Raw genomic sequence first — 16,325 nt, 5'->3', positions numbered from 1 at the left:
TGTAGGTAGGCTGTCTCGTCATTGTTGGAGATCAAGCCCACCACAACAGTGTCGTCAGCAAGCTTGATGATGGTTGTGGAGTTGGAAGTGGCCACACAGTCGTATGTGTACAGTGAGTACAGCAGGGGGCTCAGAACACAACCCTGGGGGGCTCCAGTGCTGAGGGTGAGGGTGGATGAAGTGTGTTTGCCCACCCGTACGGCTTGTGGTCTGTCTGTCAGGAAGTTAGAGATCCATTGAAACAGCGGCAGGCTGAGTCCCAGGACCTCCAACTTAGAGGTGAGTGTGGAGGGAATTATGGTGTTAAATGCTGAACTGTAGTCAACAAAAAGCATATTTGTATAATTCCCATTTCTGTGGTCCAGGTAGCACATCGTAGTGTGGGAGATGAGCAATAGCATCCTCAGTAGAACGATTGCGTCCTCAGTAGAATGATACGTACTCCCATCGTAAATATCCTATAAACACTGAACAGAAAAAGGAATGTATTTAGAGAACTGGTGTGAGAATCATCTTAACACTAACACTGAAAAATGAAAAGTGTGATGAAGCTCCTCTTTTAGTCTTTTATTCTCCTCTCTGAGTTGGTAAAAGTCAGCGTTGCAGGAGAAAATAATGAACTTGTTCTCCAGTTTCTGATTCGGTGCACAGTGTGTGTGATTGATTATAAAGTAATGCTTAAATCTAATGCATCTGTAGATCGACTTTAAAATAATTACACTTTTCATTCATTTCATATGAAACTTAAATCATGACACTGGTAATAGAGGCAGCTTTATTGTGCAGTGACAGTTTTGTCCCAAGTCCCCTTTTATTTACAACCCTGGTGCTAACCAACATTAGCAATATCACGCAGTGATGCAATGCACCAGTACATCAATGATGTGATCTAAAGATATAAGTGATTATTAACTGACCTCTACATGTGTGCAGGTTTAATGTGGAGCTTTTATAAGCTTCTAGTTCAGTCGCTTTGGGAAAACACATCTTACACTCCATAATAAAGCTGATGCCTTTTTGCACATGAAGTCAAAGTGGTGACTTAAATATGGCCAGGGTTTTGTTTCATAAGAATGAAATGCCTTTTGGCTTTTAGATGGGTCTGCATCACTGACGTCCAGGGGCACCGCTAGGATTTCTGGGCCCTTTGGTTAATTTGTACTCTGGGCCCCAATGCCCCATCCCCCAGTTATCTGATTTTTCTGCTACATGTAACAACAATCATTATTAATAAGCATAACGATTATTGTGTATTCAGTAAAAGACAATAAAGAAGTCCATTTGAACAGTTTATAAAATGGAATGAATTTGTACATACTGAACACAGTAAAGCAACTGACATCACTGTATGACACACAGACAACTGAAACACTGTCTGGATTATTATAAACTGAGTGAATAATCAGTTTCTCCAGAGAGAAATGTGGACATCAGCTGCTTTTATTAACGACTTTCTCCAATTCATTGAAATGAAGCGACTCAAATGATTCATTATTACAACAATCTTATTATTATTATTACTGCAACACTCATTTCATTAAAAACAATCTTTTGAATTATTTAATGGTTTGATGACTTCAAAAATTTATACATCACTAGTTTTATTGGAGTCTGGTGATTTTCTGTCTTTTCCGAACCTCAATGCTGTTCGATTTAGAGTCGTAACGTAGACGATAGCATTGTGTATCGACAATAGGCAGAGATGTCGCCGAAAGCTGAGGCCTATGGCGATTTCAAGACGAGATTTGGCTCGTTTCGCATTAATGTATTAAATGTTTTCATTTCATTATTAAATAAAAAATATTAGCATTATTATTAATAATAAATAAACTACAATTTATTTGCCCAGCAATAGCCTAGAGACTGTTTGGTTTGTAGCTGGAGATTTCTGCAAAAGCTCTGATGATGGATGTCTGACTTGGATCAAATTTCCTTTGCATCATTTCCCGAGATAAAAAGTAATGTAAATGAAGTATATGATTAAATAAATAAATACGTAGACAAGTAAATAAATCAGTTGAAAAAGTATTAAATATGTTCAGAAATGATTAAATATATGAGCAAATGAGTAAACTATTGCACTGCTCCGCCCCCATACGATAGTATCGTGTATCGGCGGTCTCACAGGCGGGCGACATCGCGATCTGAAAATGAAGTATATCGCCCAACGCTAGTTCCATTACTATTGCAAATTTTTCATTTTGCAAATATTGTTTCAACTTCCAGTGGATAAACATCGGGGTGAGTAACCGAATTTAATTACTTACAACAGCTTCATATGGAGCAGCTTCACAATCATAACACAAAACATGGAAGATCAATCCTTTCTTTAAAACTGGGTAATTAGCTGACTTCCCCGTCTTGCTCTCTCCTCTTTTTCCAAGTTTTTCTCCCCCACATTATTTTTATTTATAATATAAGATTGAGGTCAGAGCTCTACAGCAGATCTTCCACTCCAACCCGTGTAAAGTAGATCTTCATGGAGCTGGATTTATGCACAGGTGCATTGTCATGTGGGACACCACTGAAGGTGGAGGTGTGAAAGGCACTGACAGGAAGGTATGTAGACTCACTCCAACACTGTTGTAGGAGACGCGCATGTGTGTGAGCGCTAAAATATTGTAAATGTTTATAGTATGTTTAAAATGTTATAGTAGTCATGGCAACTGTTAGATATATATAGATAGATAGATAGATAGATAGATAGATAGATAGATAGATAGATAGATAGATAGATAGATAGATAGATTTATTTGCAAATTATTGTGGAATTGTTGGTCACCTACAAAAAAAGTCAGATTTCTGTCTCTCACAGACCTGTAACGTCTTCTTTAAGAGGCTCCTCTGTCCTCCACTTGTTTCCTGTATTAATGGCACCTGTTTGAACTCGTTATCAGTATAAAAGACACCTGTCCACAACCTCAAACAGTCAGACTCCAAACTCCACTATGGACAAGACCAAAGAGCTGTCAAAGGACACCAGAAACTAAACTGTAGACCTGCACCAGGCTGGAAGACTGAATCTGCAGTAGGAAAGCAGCTTGGTGTGAAGAAATCAACTGTGGGAGCAATTATTAGAAAATGGAAGACATACAAGACCACTGATAATCTCCCTCGATCTGGGGCTCCACGCAAGATCTCACCCCGTGGGGTCAAAATGATCACAAGAGCATGAATCCCAGAACCACACGGCAGGGACCTGGTGAATGACCTGCAGAGAGCTGGGACCAAAGTAACAAAGGCTACCATTAGTAACACACTACACCGCCAGGAACTCAAATCCTGCAGTGCCAGACGTGTCTCCCTGCTTAAGCCAGGACATGTCCGGGTCCGTCTGAAGTTTGCTAGAGAGCATTTGGATGATCCAGAAGAGGATTGGGAGAATGTCATATGGTCAGATGAAACCAAAATAGAACTTTATGGTAAAAACTCAACTTGTCGTGTTTGGAGGAGAAATAATGCTGAGTTGAATCCAAAGAACACCGTACCTACTGTGAAGCATGGGGGAGGAGACATCATGATTTAAGGCTGTTTTTCTGCAAAGGGACCAGGACGACTGATCCGTGTAAAGGAAAGAATGAATGGGGCCATGTTTCGTGAGATTTTTGAGTGAAAACCTTCCATCAGTAAGGGCATTGAAGATGAAACGTGGCTGGGTCTTTCCAGATCTTAACCCCATAGAACATCTTTGGAGGAAGTTAAAAATCTGTGTTGCCCAGCAACAGCCCCAAAACATCACTGCTCTAGAGGAGATCTGCATGGAGGAATGGACCATTGTGTGTAAAAGTCAGTAATTCTGTCACTTAATCTCTTAATCTCTTAATCTCTAATCTCTTAATCTTTGTCCTCCTTCCCCTTTATTTTTGTTGTGTTTGGGACATAACGGAACGAGCAGCCATGCATGACACCACACACCCACATTGCATGACTTAGTTTACTTTTACTTGGTTTTCTGAAAAGCATGAGACACTTCTGTAAAACACACGTAATGCAATGCATTATGGGAGATGTAGTCTCATAACAGTGGCAAGAAATACACAACAATTATAAGTGTTACCATTAGCATTAGTACGGTGGCCGAGAAGTGCAAAACACATTAACGAACTTGAAAACAAAACAACAAATCCGAACACACAGCGAGAAAATTCAGACAAACCGGAAAAGGGAGGTATAGTTTGTGAATGGAAACTTACCGATGATTGGACGACACACCTGTCATTCAAAATATACAGGAAGTATGAAATCTTATAACTTTGTTTCTTGTACATGTGTAAAGTTCTCTGTTTACTTTAAACTTTTTTTTATATTTTGATTAGTGCACCTTTAAATATAAAAAATAACAGAAATAAACATTGGCAAGCAAGGAGAAAAAGGAATTATTGCGAAGCTACTTTAAGGAAGGACATTCATATGCACATGCCTACCTTTTCTGGTTTGTCTGAATTTTGTCGTTGTGTTTTTGGAGTTGTTATTTTGTTTTCAGATCTGTTAATGTGTTTTGCACTTCTCAGCCACCGTACATCAGGCTAGCAGTAGAAGCATGATCTGAGCACTAACTAGGGTTCTACATCTAAAAGCTCCAATCCTAGGGAGGAAAGAAAATCAAGTGTAAGAAAGACTCTCATTTCTTCTATAAAAGTAGAGAATGCAGTCGGACAATGGAAGACAGGTATGTCCTGTACTCTCACAGTCCGTGCTAAGTTTAGGTATGTGTATAAAGCTCTGTACTTTAAGACACAAATTAAGCTTCGTCTGGTTATAAGTGCAACCATAAACAGCACGTGTTGTTCCTGAGCTTTTTAATGCCATTTTAACATTTTCCCGCCTGAAAAATCAAACCGCACATAAACAAAACATATTGCAGTCAAAGCTGCTGTTACTTCTGCGTGAAGTTCTACACAACTGTTTTTACATCAACGCAGCAGGAAACAAGTGAATAAATTAATGAGGGAAAGTCGAGCAGTATAAGCACCGATCCAGCACTAAAAACCTACTCAAGTGAAATACAGTTTGTAAAATGCTGAATAAAAAAACAATTCCTAAGAAAAAAACTACTGAATTACAGTCATGAGAGTATTTGCAGTTTGTTGCTTTACACCACTGTCTCCACTTAAGCCCCGCCCACTAAAGACGTCACAGGTTGTGTGATTGATAAAAAGGCTATTAGACTGCATCATCACTACACAGCTCTCAGTCTGCGCTGTTTGAGATAAGAGAAGGTGCGCACATTTTACCCACACAACAAAACTCTTTCAAACATCTCCAACATTCTTTGATGCAGCTGTAATGACTCTTAAACATGTGAACATTCTGCTAATGAAGAGAACAAACATCTCAAAGCACATATTTATCAGCTTTAACGCATTTTATTTGGGGAATTCGTAGTGAAATTGGTCAATCGGAAAACATGGGAGCATTAGCTTTCAGTTTGCTCACTGGATCCTTGTAGTGGAAGTCCTGCAGTTCTCGACTCTGTGCTGCTGCTGCTTTTATCAATCATCAAAATGCTGTAATAAATGAAGGAGCTTCTTCCTGCATTCATCACATTTTACTCTTCTAACTTCCACTCTGTGTGCGCGCGCGCGTCCATGTTGCCTAGTGACCAACGTGCGCGCAGCGGGATGAAAGTGGGAGGGGCTTAGACCGCGAGTAGGTTGGGCTTCACAAAGGGGCGGAGTTTATGCAAAAATCAAACGCAGATGAAAAATTCAGACTTTTTATTTATTTAGTACTTATAATTATTTATATATTATTATTTTTTTATAATCTTAACAGAATAAAATAATTTCTAATATATTACACAATTTAATAGATTTATGAAATCTGAACATTTGATTTTCAGTAAAATTTGCAAAACTTTTACAAGAAACTCATGAAAACATGTAACATTTGTGTGTGAATGAAAATAATAATAATAATTGAAGCAGTTAGTGAGTGAATTACAGGCTGAATTTGAAACACATTGATGTTGGATATGAAGTGCACTATTCAGGGTGTTAAGTAGTGCACATGTATAAGGAAGAGGCTGGAGTTTGGAATGAGGACACATGCTGTAACATATTAGCTGTTTAAAACTGTTTTAGTAGCCATGGCAACTGATAGATAGATAGATAGATAGATAGATAGATAGATAGATAGATAGATAGATAGATAGATAGATAGATAGATAGATAGATAGATACTATAAGGTATAAAAGTTTTGAAAGTATGTTTTCTATTTCACAGCATCATCATCATGTTTAAGTCTGAACTCCCTCCGTCTTATGAAGAGTCCCAACATCAGGGGGGCAGTTCTCCTCCCCCCCCTCACACCTACACCACACATGAGATGCCTGGAGATGAAGCAGGAGCAGGAGCTGAAGCAGGAGCAGGAGCAGGAGCAGGAGCTGAAGCAGGAGCAGGAGTTCCACCCCCAGGAATGTCCACTGTTATACTTCCCACCTACACGTCTTCAGGTGACCCCAGCGAATTGTGGGAAAATAAAATTATTCGCCATGCGTTCATCAGAAAGGTGAGACGTGTGATTTTGTACTGAGGAAATGTTCTAATAAGGATTTAGAATGTATTCACATACACTATAGAACCAAAAGTATGTGGACACCTGACCATACGATTGCTATGTGAATTGTTCGGAACATTCCATTTAGTCTCCATTTCCTGTTCTAATAATAACCTCCACTCTTCTGGGAAGATGTTCCACTAGATTTTGTGGAAATTTGTGATCATTTAAAGAGTCCCGGGGTGCAGTCAGTGTTCACATTCATCCCAAAGGTGTTCAATAGGGTTGGAGCTCTGTAGCAGGAGATCTTCCACTCCAACCCATGTGAAGCAGATCTTCATGAAGCTGCTTTGTGCACAGGAACATTGTCATGCTGGAACAGGTTTTGGGTCTCCTGGTTCAAATGAAGAAAAAAAAGACGTCCCAAAAAGTTGTGTACCTCTGAATTTGTGGGAACAGTTTGGAGAAGAAGCTCATGTTTGCCTCACAGGCCACACTGGACTCTTACACAGACATGGACATTTACACTTCATCTGTTTTGGACCATATCAACACGTGCATTGACAATGTCACTACTGTCAAACACGTGAAATGCTTCCCTAATCAGAAGATGTTGATGAACTCTGAAGTCCGCCTCCTGTTGAAAGCAAGAGATGCTGCCTTTAAATCTGGCAGTGCAGAGGACTACAACAGAGCCAGGTCCAACCTTTTTGCTTGTTTCGACCAAAGCACAGGACATTTGACCTCAACCACGGACTCTTCTACTGCTCACAGCCCATTTTCACTCTCAACAACTGACGTATATTCAGTGTTCAGCAGAGTGGATGCACGCAAGGCAGCTGTTCCGGATGGCATACCGGGACGTGTTCTCAGAGCATGCGCTAGACAAATGGCACAGGTTTTTACTGACATTTTCAAACTGTCATTGGCCCAAGCCACGGTACCAACATGCCTGAAGACCACTACTATCATACCAGTGCCTAAGCACTCAGCTGCCGAATGCCTGAATGACTTTCGCCCGGTTGCACTCACCCCTATCGCTATGAAGTGCTTTGAGAAACTGATCCTGAATCACCTCACTGTGGGCCTACCACCTACACGGGACCCACACCAGTTTGCCTATCGCCCGAACAGGTTGCAGTTTCCACAGCTCTTCATTCAGCTCTCACCCACCTGGATAAAAGCAACACCTACATCAGAATGCTGTTCATTGACTTTAGCTCTGCGTTCAATACAGTCCTCCACACTGTACTGATCACTAAGCTCAGTGAACTGGGTATCTGCACTTCCACTTGCAGATGAATTCTGGACTTTCTCACCAACTGAGAAAGTTTGAGATCTGGAGATCTCAAACTGTCAGGTTGGGCATCCAGGTATCCTCAACCCTCATTCTGAACATTGGCATCCTGCAGGGCTGTGTTCTGAGCCCACTACTCTACTCCCTGTTCACCCACGATTGTGCTCCTCTGTATAACTCCAACATCTTCATTAAGTATGCAGATGACACCACCGTGGTCGGCCAGATCGACAACAACGAATCGGCCTACAGGGAAGAGATCAGTAATCTGACAGCATGGTGTGCCACCAACAACCTGACCCTCAACGCCACGAAGACCAAAGAGCTCATTGTGGACTTTCGGAAATCCAACAGCAGGAGACATCTACCTATCAACATCAATGGAACTGAGGTAGAGCGAGTCTTCAGCTTTAAGTTTCTGGGATTTCACATCTCTAAGGATCTGTCCTGGCAGCAGAACACTTCAGCTCTGGTTAAAAAAGCACAACAACGCCTGTACTTCTTGAGAAGTCTCAAGAAATCTCATCTGTCCCCGGGGATTTTACAGAGTTTCTACCGCTGCATCATTAAAGATCATCCTGACCAACTCCATCACTGTATGGTACGGAGGCTCTACTGTGTGTGAACGTAAAGCCCTGCAAAGGGTGGTCAAAACCGCCCAACTCATCACTGGCACCCAACTACCTGCCAGTGAGCACCTTCACCACAGAAGATGTCTGCGCAGAGCTCACAACATTATTAAGGACTCTTCACATCCCAGTCATAAACTGTTTAACCTCCTTCCATCACGAAGGAGATACAGGAACTTACACACCAGAACCAGCGGGTTTAGGGACAGCTTTTTTTCCATCCACCATCACACTACTGAACTCAACACTACACCGCGACATCACTACAAAACAAAACACTGTATATAACCTCTGTACAATACATGTACATATTACATACTTTTTATTACTCATTACATCTGCACTAATTTTATCTATGTATCTTTATATCATTACTGTACATTCTGCCCAATATTTCATTCATTTGTGTATATAACCTGTGTGTATATATATTTATATATAGTAGACTGTTTATTCAGCTTGCTAACTCTAAAATGCCATACTCTTGTAACCTTTCACTTCTGCACATTACTCTTCAATGCCATCACCTCAGAACCATTTCTGTATTTCTTAATGATGTCCACACCTCTCTGCACTGTTACTGCCTTTATATTAACTTACTGTACATATGTTTACGTATCACTTTATCACATGCTGTACATATGATACATGTTTATCTGCACTATTTGCACGACTGCTACATTTTGCACTTCTGTAGATGCCAAACTGCATTTCGTTGCTGTGTACCTGTACTATGCAATGACAATAAAGTTGTATCTATCTATCTATCTATCTATCTATCTATCTATCTATCTATCTATCTATCTATCTATCTATCTATCTATCTATCTATCTATCTATCTATCTATCTATCTATTTATCATACGTCTGGAAAAGTCGGGTGTCCCAATACTTTTGTCCACAGCGTGTACATTATTCTATAAGATGCTGTTTGTCGTCATGTTGCAGGTTTTTCTGATTCTGGCGTTGCAGCTGTTAGTGACAACCTCAATCGTAGCGGTGTTCACGTTCGTGTAAGTGTCATCCATTTACAGAAAACACACACACACACACACACACACACACACACACACACACAAACACACGTGTCATGTGTGTGTGTGTGTGTATGTCCTACAGTGATCCAGTGCGTCTCTTCATAATCCAGAATCCTGTGATTTACGGGTTGTCTCTGTGAGTTCTGGTTATTTATCCATGTTTATTACAAACACAAAATAAAACCAGAACCTGATGATGATGATGATGATGATGATGAAGGTGTTTCTCTCCACAGCTGTGTTCTTTTCACAATTTATGGGTTGGCGTTCATTGAAGAAATAAGGTGAGTAGATTCTGTAATCTGCTGTGTTCAGTAATGTGTGCACTAAAACACTCAGTGTAACTGTTTCTACTCTTCTTTCTATCACAGGAGACGATTTCCTGTGAACCTGGTTTACCTGTTCATATTTGTAAGTGTATAAATGACACCAGTATTCAGCCTGCAGGGTGCAGAATGTCACAACATTTTAGCCAAAAAAATTATCTGCATTGTTTTCGTCTTCTCTGATAAACGAGTGTAGAGGATGAAATGTAGATTAATTTCACTTCTCTCTCCCACAGACTCTCGCCATGTCCTTTACGGCTGGATTAATGTCAAGGTTTTACACACACACACACACACACACACACACACACACACAATCGGTGTATGAGTACTTCAGTAGTAAAGCACTCATACTTAACTCATACTGTACTCTTTCTTTACTCATACCATCCTCCTGCTGTCTTCCTCCTGTATACAGCACTCCTACAGTATTCTTTCTCTTCTCTTACTGTTCTATTACAGTTTTCTTATAGCACTCTCACCGTATTCTTACTGTACTATTACAGTCCTCTTACACTTCACTTTCACTACAATAAAGTGTGTGTGTGTGTGTGTGTGTGTGTGTGTGTGTATAAAACACAACTGAATTTGATGCTGGTGTTAATGAGCAGTGTAACGTGTATTAAACCTCACCCTCCTGTTTTTTGCTTTTAGTTATTATGAGACGAACCTTGTGGTTTATTATCTGGGAATGATGTTGGTGGTGTGTGTGACCATTCTAGTGTTCAGTTTCCAGACCAAGGTAAAGACCAGACAGGGGCTCTGAAAACACACCTTTGTTCTTCTTATCGAATGAAACCGATGGGTTACTTAACGTAATCCCCTGTTCTTTGATAACAGAGTGAGGTGTTTCACTAAGGAAATCGCTTTGGGCGTGACCAACTACGGAAGCCCCTTTGACACCACGTCTGTCTTGACAGACAGGTCAACCTGAGATCAGGCTCCGCCCCACCTTTATTCCTCAGGTCGACCCCTTCTGATATCATTATTTTGGAATTGGCGGTTTTCACCAGTACATGTAGGCCCTTTATGAAAGCCAGAAAATGTTTCAGTGCTAGAAACATTCCAACAACTCCAAGTACTTTATATTAGGGTGCACACTAATTTCTTGATATTTTTGCACACTATTGCCCTCGGCTGACCGTCTGGATGTGAAAGTGCCACATTTGTTGTGTTTTTTTATTTTTGAACTTGGGTTGATGCCGTCTTTATTGAGCGATTGTCTGAACTGACGTGCGAATGAACATATGTCGTGAGTGCTTGGTGACACTGAACAGTTTCCCTAATTCCTCGAACTTAATGAGAGAACTTAAGGAGGAACTTACGGATGTGTTCCCTCCTTTGCTTCGCCGGGGGAGAAAAGAGGAAAGGGGAACATTTGCATGTCAGGTTGCACGCTTTTTCTTCCGCTCCTCTGGGCGGACGGTTTCTAGCCACCACGGCCACAAACTAATGTTTCCCCACGGTCCTGAGCCACTCCTCGCACTCACCTCGGTCTCCCTTTCGTGGCTGCGGCAAAGCCCCGTCGTGCTGGCTGAGGGGGCAGGTTCTGAGTCAGCTTGTGAGGCAAACACAGGTTAAAAGCTTCATCCTCTTGTTTCCTGAGAGTGCTGGTTTTCCTCACTTTCTCAAGAGCTGGACCAAAAAGACCTTTAGCGGGGTCGTAGGCAGCATACATCACCTCCGCTTTCTGTGTGTCGCCTAAGCCTGTCAGGTTAAGCCACAATGCTCTTTCACCTGACACAGCTATGCCCATCACGCGGCCACAGCCCATAACGGTGCCTCGTGAAGAGCGCAGGACAAGGTAATTCACCACACAGATCTCGTCGCAAAGTGCCGGGTTAGGTACTCCCGTGTCAAGCTGTCGCCCCATCTCCTCCAAAATCTCCGCCTGGTACGTGGACAGTAAAGTAATCGCGTTTAGCGAGCACACTGACTGCCCCGCATATTTGTGCATCCTCTGATAGATGGACGCTGTCAATCATTAGATTTTTCCAGGCAGCGAAATTTGAGAGGAGCTGTCTAGCAGCAGGTTGAGCAGGCGGCTGCCTTTTCCTGTCGTAAAGGTCTCTTACTGCTCCCTCTGCGTCCTGGGCCAAGCTAGTCCTAGCAGATGCATTGATATGATATGGATTATCAAGTGTCCTTATTGTTGTATGAAAGTTAAAGTAGAAGAAGTTGACCTGAGGAATAAAGGTGGGGCGGAGCCTGATCTCAGGTCGACCTGTCTGTGAAGACAAACGTGGTGTCATAGAAGCTTCCGTAGTTGGTCACGCCCAAAGTGATTCCCTTAGTGAAACACCAAGCGAAGTTAGAAAAAGAACCCCCCCCAACACACACACCCCACCACTCATCTCCAACATGTGTTAGAGTATCATCATCATTACTTCCTATCAGTGTGTGAAACTGACTTCTGATTGCATATTTCGGTGTGTGTGTGTGTGTGTGTGTGTGTGTGTGTGAGTTCAGGTGGACTTCCCCTCCTGGCCTGGTCTTATGTGTGTCCTGTTCATTGTGCTTGTAATAATAGGCATCATCACAGCCATCGTCCTCTTACTTCACCCTGTAAGTACTAATGCTCCTCAACACACACACACACACACACACACACACACACACACACACACACACACACACACACACACACACACACACTGTAACAAACATATACACAGTAAAATAGATAGATAGATCTGCATTTGGCATCTACCAGAAGTGCAAAAATTAGCAATCGTGCAAATAGTGCAGATAAAAATGTAGCATATTTACAGCATGTAATATATATACAAGTATATATGTACATATGTACAGTAATTAAATATAAAGGCTATAACAGTGCAGAGATTTGTGGAGATTGTTGAGAAGTAAATGGTTCTAAGGCTGTGGCATTGAAAAAAAAGATTTGCAGAAGTAGAAGGTTGAAAGATTATGGCATTTAAGAAACGTGCAGGCTGAATATATATACACTTCAATATATATATATATATATATATATATATATATATATATATATATATATATATATATATATATATATATATACAAACTTTTAGGTTACGAATAAAGTACCGGAACCAATTAAATTGTAACCCGAGGTTCCACTGTATATATATATATATATATATATATATATATATATATATATATATATATATATATATATATATATATATACACAATGGGATATTTAGTCAGCCACCATCATAGTTACACTTCAACTATGAGAGACAAAGTAAGGAAAAATCCCCCCCAAAAAAATCCAGAAAATCACATTGTCTGATTTTTTAAGAATTTATTTGCAAATTATGGTGGAAAAGAAGTATTTGGTCACCTACAAAAAAAAGTAAGATTTCTGTCTCTCACAGACCTGTAAAGTCTTCTTTAAGAGGCTCCTTTGTCCTCCACTTGTTATCAGTATTAATGGCACCTGTTTGAACTCGTTATCAGTATAAAAGACACCTGTCCACAACCTCAAACAGCCAAACTCCACTATGGCCAAGACCAAAGAGCTGTCAAAGGACAACAGAAACAAAACTGTAGACCTGCACCAGGCTGAAAGACTAAATCTGCAGTAGGTGAGCAGCTTGGTGTGAAGAAATCAACTGTGGGAGCAATTATTAGAAAATGGAAGACATACAAGAGCACTGATAATCTCCCTCGATCGGGGGCTCTACAAAAAATCTCACCTTGTGGGGTCAAAGTGATCACAAGAACAGTGAGCAAAAATCACAGAACCACACGGGGGACCTAGTGAATGACCTGCAGAGAGCTGGGACCAAAGTAACAAAGGCTACCATTAGTAACACACTACACCACCAGGGACTTAAATCCTGCATTGCCAGACATGTCCCCCTGCTGAAGCCAGGAAAAGGAAAGAATGAATGGGGCCATGTATCGTGAGATTTTGAGTGAAAACCTCCTTCCATCATCAAGTGCATTGAAGATGAAACGTGGCTAGGTCTTTCAGCATGACAATGATCCCAAACACCCCGGGCAACGGAGGAGTGGCTTTGTAAGAAGCATTATAAGGTCCTGGAGTGGCCTAGCCGATCTCCAAATCTCAACCCCATAGAAAATCTTTGGAGGAAGTTGAAAATCCGTGTTGCGCAGCAACAGCCCCAAAGCATCACTGCTCTAGAGGAGATCTGCATGGAGGAATGGGCCAAACTACCAGCAACAGTGTGTAAAAACCTTGTGGAGACTCACAGAAAACGTTTGATCTCTGTCATTGCCAACAAAGGGTATACAACAAAGTGTTGAGATAAACTTTCGCTATTGACCGTGGCTTGGGCCAGTGACAGGTTGAAAATGTCAATGAAAACCTGTGCCAGTTGTCCAGCGCATGTTTTGAGAACACGTCCCAGTATGCCATCCGGAACAGCTGCCTGGCAGGCATCCACTCTGCTAAACACTGAAAAGACGTCCAATGTTGAGAGTGAAAGTGGGCTGTGAGCAGTAGAAGAGTCAGTGGTTGAGGTGAAATGTCCTATGCCTTGTTCGAAACAAGAATAAAGTGAGTTTGTCCGTTTGGAGGGCACTGCTGGTTGGTTGAGCTGTTGGTTTGTAGTCTGTGATGGTCTGGATGCCTTTCCACTTGCATCTGGGGTCAGTGTTGTGGAAGTGCTCTTCTATGTTAAGTTTAAATGTGAGCTTGGCTCTCCTGATGCCTCTTCAGGTTGGACCTGGCTCTGTTGTAGTCCTCTGCACTGCCAAATTTAAAAGCAGCATCTCCTGCTTGTAACAGGAGACAGACTTCAGAGTCCATCCACGGCTTCTGATTAGGAAACCCTTTTACGTGTTTGACGGTAGTGACATTGTCAATGCACGTGTTGATATGGTCCAAAACAGATGATGTGTAAATGTCCATGTCTGTGTGAGAGTCCAGTGTGGCCTGTGAGGCAAACATGTTCCAGTCAGTATCCTAAAACTGTTGCTGTAGAGAAGAAATGGCCCCCTCTGGCCATACTTTTACTGTCCTCACAGCTGGTTTCACACGTTTTTATCAGTGGTGTGTATTTGGGTAGCATGATGTGTTAACATAAATGCACAGACCTTCACCCCTGCACTTACCAGAGTCCTCTGCCGACCTGTCCGCCCTGAAAACACTGCAACCCCCGAGCTTAATGGCGCTGCTGGAAATGTTGTCGTTCAGCCATGTTTCTGTAAAAATCATGACATTACATTCTTTAATCCGCTTGTGTGATTTTAACCAAAGAAACAGTTCATATGTTTTGTTTTCAAGAGACCGTACATTGGCGAGAAAGATGCTTGGAAGAGATGGTTGATGCTGGTTTAGCCTTAGCCTAGCCCTAATGCCACCTCGCTTCACCCTCCTTTGTTTACAGTCTCGGCGGGGTCTCGCTGTCGGCCGAGCTGAATCAGTGGTCCACAGTGTTCGAATGATTTCCCAAAGGAAGTTGTCCCTCTCTGTAGTTGTGACAGATGTCTACTAATGTTTGTTGGCTGTATGAGACATGTGCAAGTCTGTTCTGAGTGAATAAACTTGCAGTCAGTGGAGAAATTACTACTGAATCGCAAAATCTGGAGAGATGCTGGTCCTCGCGTTGTGCATGCGCATATAGACACATACACACGTTTACACTGTAACACAAACATGCATGCTGTAACACACTGTAAAATGTATGCTCTGTGACACACACGCATTGTAACACACACATTGTAACAGAGCGTATTTCCTCTTTCCCATGTTTAGGGGCAGGGCCACATCCTGTACTCGTTTGTCTGGACCTACTTTTACACTGGGGTGAGTTCTTTATCAATCACACTCACTGTGTGTGTGTTATTCACACTATTACCACTGCGGTTTCACTGCATCTTTAATGGTACTAACTAAAACCATTGTGAGTAAATGTAATGTAAATGCACAGCTAATAAAAATGTGTGTGTGTGTGTGTGTGTGTGTGTGTGTGTGTAGTTCCAGGTATACAAAACTTACTTGCTGTTGTGGAAGCGATCTCATAACCTGAATCCGGATGAGTATGTGTTTGGAGCTCTGTATTTCTGTACAGACATCAATATTATCTTCGCCTTGCTGCTGCAGATCACCATCCTCAGCTCCACCTGAACACACACACACACACACACACACACACACACACACACACACACACACACACACACACACACACACACTCACCCACCCAACAACATCGCAGTTGATCCACATCCGATCTGTGGAGATCACGACCCACAGTTCGGCACGTATGTGACCCTTGGATGAATTGCTTGTTTTTTTAACGAGCTGATAAATCTTATTTTTTAACACTGTCAAGTCATGAAGCTTTTTTCGTCTTTCCAACCACATACAGCTAATGCAAAACTGTTAGATTTTTATCATGCCCAAACGAAACTTAATTCTTGGAGGTTTTCCATACGACCTGCGATGCCCGTAGGCCTTTCTGAATTCACGGAAGAATCACACCGCACAGAGCAAATGTTCTTCTTCGGTTTATTGCAGGCAGCAGAAATGTACAGTGAGGAAAATAAGTATTTGAACACCCTGCTATTTTGCAAGTT

At 41.6% G+C, this 16,325-nt stretch overlaps 1 protein-coding gene across 1 annotated transcript; it reads left to right on the top strand.

The window, feature by feature from the left end:
* The first annotated feature begins 6,232 nt into the window (after window positions 1–6,232).
* Window positions 6,233–16,070, top strand: LOC124383189 (protein lifeguard 3-like). Its single transcript, XM_046845625.1, has 10 exons — window positions 6,233–6,511; window positions 9,374–9,438; window positions 9,545–9,598; window positions 9,699–9,746; window positions 9,834–9,873; window positions 10,025–10,062; window positions 10,443–10,530; window positions 12,258–12,353; window positions 15,502–15,552; window positions 15,724–16,070. Exons 1-10 carry the CDS (start codon window positions 6,236–6,238, stop codon window positions 15,871–15,873), a joined length of 906 nt encoding a protein of 301 aa, XP_046701581.1. The 5' UTR covers window positions 6,233–6,235; the 3' UTR covers window positions 15,874–16,070.
* The last annotated feature ends 255 nt before the right edge of the window (window positions 16,071–16,325 follow it).

The sequence above is a fragment of the Silurus meridionalis genome, chromosome 3 (genome assembly GCF_014805685.1).
Source record: "Silurus meridionalis isolate SWU-2019-XX chromosome 3, ASM1480568v1, whole genome shotgun sequence".
Classification (NCBI taxonomy): domain Eukaryota; kingdom Metazoa; phylum Chordata; class Actinopteri; order Siluriformes; family Siluridae; genus Silurus; species Silurus meridionalis.
The sequence above is the reverse complement of the archived record's forward strand: the minus strand, read 5'-3'. Positions and strand labels throughout refer to the sequence as shown.

Coding starts and splice junctions, on each gene's coding strand:
- LOC124383189 (XM_046845625.1), top strand. CDS start 6,236: ATGTTTAAGTCTGAACTCCCTCCGTCTTATGAAGAGTCCCAACATCAG. Junction 6,512..9,373: donor GCCATGCGTTCATCAGAAAG/GTGAGACGTGTG, acceptor GTCATGTTGCAG/GTTTTTCTGATTCTGGCGTT. Junction 10,531..12,257: donor TGTTCAGTTTCCAGACCAAG/GTAAAGACCAGA, acceptor GTGTGAGTTCAG/GTGGACTTCCCCTCCTGGCC.